At 42.2% G+C, this 6,496-nt stretch overlaps 1 protein-coding gene across 1 annotated transcript in view; it reads right to left on the bottom strand.

The window, feature by feature from the left end:
- The window catches only part of ARID1A (AT-rich interaction domain 1A), a 90,788-nt gene that overhangs the window by 3,303 nt on the left and 80,989 nt on the right, over positions 1-6,496 (bottom strand). The window contains exons 13-19 of the mRNA XM_026702545.2: positions 5,937-6,069; positions 5,602-5,774; positions 5,276-5,417; positions 4,595-4,720; positions 4,414-4,510; positions 2,411-3,287; positions 1,728-1,858 (exon numbers count right to left, since the gene is read on the bottom strand). Coding sequence (XP_026558330.2) covers positions 1,728-1,858; positions 2,411-3,287; positions 4,414-4,510; positions 4,595-4,720; positions 5,276-5,417; positions 5,602-5,774; positions 5,937-6,069 — 1,679 coding nt within the window. The remainder of the gene's footprint in view (positions 1-1,727; positions 1,859-2,410; positions 3,288-4,413; positions 4,511-4,594; positions 4,721-5,275; positions 5,418-5,601; positions 5,775-5,936; positions 6,070-6,496) is intronic.

Here is a 6,496-nt window from a genome sequence, read left to right as displayed (position 1 = left end):
CTTAATCCTGTCCCAGGTCAGAAAATCTTATCCATGCACATTCTGGTGACTTTGTGACTGGCTGTGCATCCACCACCACCTGCCCCCCGAAGAATAGAAATTATAACCCCAAAGGAATATCCCATGCCACAAGTCTTGCCCACTGTTGTTCTAAAGAAACTTCACAGTCAGATGAATCCTCTTACACAGGGTTGTTAATAGTGCAAGTTAAGAACAATGAGCTAAATGCATCAAGAAATCTGGGTAAAGTAATTTCACACACTCAAATTAAGCATGAAAAAACACAAAACCCAGATCTTCTGAGTGATGGATCAGAAAATAAATCAGGTAGATAGTTTTCAATCTGCTTCAACTTACTTCTTTGGAGGTAAAATAAATCTTACATGTATTTATCACATTTTTAAACTGTTCATCTCCCTCACAGAACAAGTGTCACACACTGGAATATATTGCTGGAATATGTTGCTCCCTGATAATAATCTAAGAACCAGCATGTAAAGTAAGGGACAGGTTTTGGCATATCTAAATATTTTCCCTTACAGAAGCAGAGCAGATAAACCAAAGTTAGTAGTACTCTGGAGAATTCAGTCTAGTTCTTATGAATGAATCAGGCTGAACTTCACTGGTTACTCACTCTACAGTAAACTTTGCCTCATTTTTGTTATTCACTCAGAAGTGAATCAAATATCACAACAAATATTGAAAGAAATTGAAAGCAATGTAACAAATGGATAGGGATTCTAAGGTACTTCAAGTTCCTTTGTTCTGAAGACAGGACAGCTAAGTGTACATTACCTAACGCCTTTGTACTCTTCGTGCGTTCTAAACCAAGAAGTTTTGTTTTCAGAAGGCCTTGGGCTGCATTATAACTAGTATTTATAATGATGGCCAGAAAACTTTGAACTCTCCTGACCCATATTCAAGGCTGATTTGCTCAGGTTACTTAACTTTGCAAAAATTTCTTTCTTTCTAGCAATTAAAAAGCAGCCAGGATGAAAAACTGTACCACAGCTTTCTTCCGTGCAGTGTCATTCAGAAGTAATGGACTGAAGTTCCTACATTTCCAAGCCAGCAAGGCACTTAACAATATGGGCTAAGAATTCCGGAATTGCAAAAAATCAGTAGGTAAACAGAATTAATTTTGGGATAAACAGATAACTGAAATTTCTTCCTTGTTTCAGCCTGCAAAGGCTAGAAATTTCATTTTAAGCCACTCTCAAAATGCTGTTTTATCCTGGCTGGATCTATGCTATGCTGGTGCATGATATGTAAGTTACATCTGTAGCATGCCCCACAAATTCTGCTAATTATGGTTTATTGAACAAATATTTCAGTAATCCATGTGTGCTAGACTGTAATCAGTCAGGAGAGAGCAGCTCCTTCACAAAACACAAAGAGGCAAAGGAGTTTGGAATGCCTGCTAGGCAAGAAAAGGGGAAGGTTGAACCCTTCCTAATAATCTATGTATCTACAGCTAATGTAGATAATTGCTTTAGTATGGCAAGATGCTATTGTAGGCGAGTATCAATAAAGGAAGTACTCAGAAGTAACTACACACGGTGTCCTGGGTTCTTGACACCATGACTTTATATGAAGTCAGTCAGCGTTCACAATGCACACTACCCGCCTCCCCCCACATAAGAGGCAGACTCCTGTATCAACTTGCCCATACCTTCTAATCTACTTTTTGACTTTTAAAGCCCTTTTATCAGAAGTTGTCAACCCACCTGGCTGAGGTTGAAGGTCATTATGCTGTTGTCATCATAGAGTAGGATGTTTATGGTATCTAAGGCCCACGTACTTTCAGCCAGTAACCCAGACTTTAGAGACATCATCACTCTCCATGCTTCAGGAGTTCCTGCAGTGTCCAAAACCGAATTTGATACTTATCAGTACCCGAAATGAAATGAAACTATACCAAATCCTGCTTTCCAACTTCTACATTAAGCTAAAAGAATCTCACTTAATTGGCTCCACCTGTACAGGTAGTCCTCATTTAGCAACCACAAATGGGAACAGCAGCTTGGTAAAGAAACAAAGTGGTCACTAATATTAAGGGAAACAGCAATGGTGCTCTTACTTTCAGTTTTCCTTTGCTTTATAGACTTGTGAGGGTTGTCAATGCGAAGATTGATCATAAAGTTACTTTTTCATCAACATCATGACTGTGAACAGTCACTAAACAAGGACTACCTGTACTCACAAGGAATCTTTGTGAACTAATCCCAACATCCCAAGACCTAATCCCAAGACCTACTGGGATTCCCACAGCATGAATCTAGCGAGCAGCCATGAACAACAGTTGTTCAATAGCCTGTCAGGCTTTGCTAATCCTTCCTTTGAAAGAATAGTCCGCATCACTACTTGTAACCAGGAAATACCACTCGGTAAAGATAAGCGACTCAATTACCGATATCTTTCATGGTCAGGCGCCGCCTTTGCTTCAGCACTGGTTGCGTAGCTTCCACTGAGCCAGGTGGGAAAGTGATGTCACGTCTTATCATAGGAGGTTGGACAGCTGCTGGTGTGACGTGTGAGGCTGGAACAGGAGGCCCTGCCTTCTGCATCTTCATTCCCGAATGCAGGAATGGAGATTTACTTGGAGAGGTGCGGTTTTCCACCGGCCTGGGAAGAGGTGCTGGACTAGATACCTGAGGAATGTGATTCTGCATGCTGGGTTGGGCCTGGTAGTTAGGCTGGGGCGGCCTTGTCATGGGGGGCACGGGGGCAGAAGGACCATAAGGAGGCTGGCGGTTGCCATGAGAAGGCCACGGTCCCTCATGGTTAACTCTCTGATCTGGATGTAGCATTTCTTCTGTTCGATTCACTCCGTGATAGGCAGACCCCTGGGGCGCAGAGCCAGCGCTCTGCCGATTTGGATAGCTGTAAGCCATATCGTTACGCCCTTGCCACATGGTGCCCTGTTGTGGGCCTTCTGGAGTGGACTGTATTGGGCCACCTATCATCTGAGGAGGCATGCTTTGCTGTGTGCTGGGACCAGGGGGAGCAGAGACCCTCTCTCTGCCAAACTGGAATGGGAACTGGTTCTGAGGCCCAGCGGCAGGCCGGCGATCTGCAGCAGAGTATGTATTCCCAGTGTACTGGTTATACATTTCCTGCTGAGGGGAAGGTTGAGCTGTTTGGGGCTGGCTTGTTTGTTGGGTTTGCGCTGGAGGGAGCTGTTGCTGGGCTTGTCCTTGGCCTGTGCTATATGGTACGTTGTATATCTCTCCTTCATGCCTTTTGGCTGGTGGACCATAGTTGCCATCCATTGTTCTCTTGTAGTTCTGAGGAAAAAAAATGAGAATCAGCTATTCACAAGCAGCTCTCAATTCTACAGTACCAATCATAGCATCCATAAGACATTCTGTGAATACTTTCATTCCTCCAAGAAGAGCATTCTAGTGAATCATGTGACTATGTCAAGTGATGATACGTCAAGCTTCAACCTAGATTCTCTCTTTGGGCCAAAATGAACTATTCCTCCCAAAGGGGCACCTGGTTGTGAAATCCTCTATGAAGAATGAGAAGAGGTGTATGGGCTGAAGTGTTGGGAGTGACAAGTAAGAGATTCCAAGGAGACCATCCTAAGCATAAAGCCTCATTCTGTATTTTCCACATACACTGAAGTCATTTTGGCTGAAGAGCTGACAAAATCCTTTAAATATAAAAATACAGAAAGGCTGCATTCAGAGTAGCACCAAAGTACTTTTGAGGTTTATATGGTTTCCCTGTGCATGTTGGGACACTTATAAAATCTCAAACACCACTGAGAACTGGTTGCAAATTCTATGATTAAATTATGCTGCTTGTTTCCAAAACCTTTCCCACCAAGATACAGCATAGTTGATCTGCTCGGATACTGACAGCCTTGCCCTTATCCATGCGGCTCCAGACATGAAAAATAATTTATGGCAAAACAAATGTCTGTGGCAAACAGGAAAAAAAACCCTTTCAAACAGGATCTCTGGTAGTAACTTTTCAGTCTTCATAATAAAGCATACCCATGGGAAAGCCTTATGAGTAACCAAATCCTGGTTTAGTGGGACAGGCCAAGTTCGATGAACATAAATATCCTGGAATCCAAATGACATGCAATTGCATTTTAGATCTTTGATTGCAAATCAGTACAAATGTCTGTTATAATATACTGCTAGCATGCGAAGAACTACTATAATGAATCAAAGCTTCTTTTTAGAAGAACGCTGTTATTTTGTTTCCTGCCCATATGAAACACGAAAGCTTCAATTAAGTCCTACCAATATTCCTCTTGGTCTTGACCTGAGGGAGCTTAGTCTTTGTGACATGAAGCCTTCTCGCAAACCATGTTGCCCTGCACTTTACAATTCCTCATCAGTTCACAACTATGAAGGCTCTCTTTTCAAACAAGTTTTGAAATTGCTGGGAGCTCACCTGCTGCTGTGGCTGATATAAGGTGGACTGTTGGGTAGGAAAGGGGCTGCCAGAGGATGTACCTTGAGTAGGGAAGTGATTGCTAAAGGAATCGTGCCTGTAAGAAAAAAAAAATAAATAAATCTCCAGATATAGCAAATAGTATGAAATCCATCTATGGAGAGCCAGTATCAGAACTTACCGTTGCTGTGGTTGTTGAGAATAGCGGCTTGGAGAATACATTCCTGAATCCGGAGTGGAAGGCAAGATGTTGGGCTGTGGTGTTCCAGTTCCCAAGCTGGCTTCAGGTCCCAAACCTGCTTCGGTTCTATAGCAAGACAACATCTACACTTACAAGAAATAGTTTTAGCCCTCCTTTATGGAAGTTAAAGCCTCAAAGAGAGCACTGCTACTAGAAATAAAATCTTATAGGCTACACAGCTCTTGTTTACACCCAGATTTTGCTGTATTGTGCAATTTTAGGTATAACTTAACAAGCCACTCAGATGTTGAATATATTAGGGGTTTTTAAGACCTTTTTGACTCTGCATTTAAAAGTCTGGAGAGTTCGTACTTGCTCTCTCAAAAAGCAGGCAAAATAGTACTTGATCTTTTTTACAGCTTCTAGTCATATTAATGTAACAGTTGTATCCTTCAAATCTTTATTTGCTTGTAACTCTTACCTCTTACCATTTACTTGCTTTTTACAAACATCGGCAAGGCTAATTCTCAGGTATACAAACATTGGAATTTGAAAGGCTTTCTTTCTTGCTGATCGTAGTGGAATTAAAATGAATAAACTTGCTCCAAATAAGAACATCTGCTTAACTAAGAACTATGTGCTAGAGCAAGGTAGAATCAAGGTACTAGAACAAATACTAACCTCACTCTTTCGAAATGGCTGTACGGATAATGTTGCCTCGGTCCCATAGCCATATTACTCATTCCTGGACCTGTAGCACGATTGTAAGGATCTCCCATACCACTGTTGGGACCTTGCCCTGAGGCCATAAAGGGATCACTTCCTAAAAGGAGAAAATGTAAATGATCAGCCTACAAAATTCAAGACCCAAATGGACGGTGAATAAATATGATGTTTTGCTGAGCAGAGAATTAGGAGATGGCTCAATCTCGGGGGTGCTTTCATTGCTTCAGGAGGCTCAAGCAGTTTTAACGGCTACATGCTGGGGTATAAAAGACACCAATCACCTTTTCTCATACTGCCATATGGATCCTTATTTGGCTCATAGGACATGCGACCCATCATGTCGGAAGTATTCATGCTGGGCTGGTACCCTGGATTTGGAGTCATTGAGTTCCTCTTCTGGAAAGTAGGATCACTGCCGTCGGGAAAGGCATCCTGAAGGCCTACTGAGTTACTCCTGATCCAACAAAAGGAGGAACATTTTAACTTAAAAAGTTGAACACCACTGCAACCAATTCACAATTCCACTAGTTTGATACTCTATTACCAAGGCTGAAAAACAAGTTGCCAGCAGCTGGTCCATTTATTGGTATTGTAGTAGAAAGTGACTGGGGATTACCTGATGCCTTGCAAAGGTGCCATTTGACTATGCGGTGTAGATGCAGGAGTTGGGGGCTTCAAGTCTCCTCCTTCGGCCATGGAGCTACTAGTGGACTGAGGTGTCTGAGGACCTTGCATGGAGCCTGAACCCGCTGCAAGGATGAGAAGAGAGGCATCAACCATATGGTGATTTGAAGGTGCTATGCAAAACCCCAAACACAGTGGACACAGGACTAGGAAAGAAGAGATTACATGCTCTACAATTCCCTGTGCAAATTCATTCACAGCACCTTGAGATCCGTTAAATTTTAACTGATAAAGAGATCAGGCACTCCTAATTTTAACTAGAAAACGCGCCGCTCAAAAATCTTATTGTGCACAGGCTGTTACGTACAAGGAGAAATAACTTAAACAGTATCCACTGATAGGGCAATGAACATTATCATGGTCTTCTGCAAAAAAAATGAGGAGCAAGTTGATGCAAGTCGGTAGGTATTACTCTATTAACTTTGAAACATAGTCCAAGTCACAAGGACCCACCAAACATGCCCCAAACAAATCTACATGGCAACAGAGCAA

The sequence above is a fragment of the Pseudonaja textilis genome, chromosome 10, assembly GCF_049901715.1.
Source record: "Pseudonaja textilis isolate UNSWEBS1 chromosome 10, rPseTex1.2, whole genome shotgun sequence".
In the NCBI taxonomy this organism is placed as follows: domain Eukaryota; kingdom Metazoa; phylum Chordata; class Lepidosauria; order Squamata; family Elapidae; genus Pseudonaja; species Pseudonaja textilis.
This window is presented reverse-complemented; position numbering and strand designations above follow the sequence as displayed.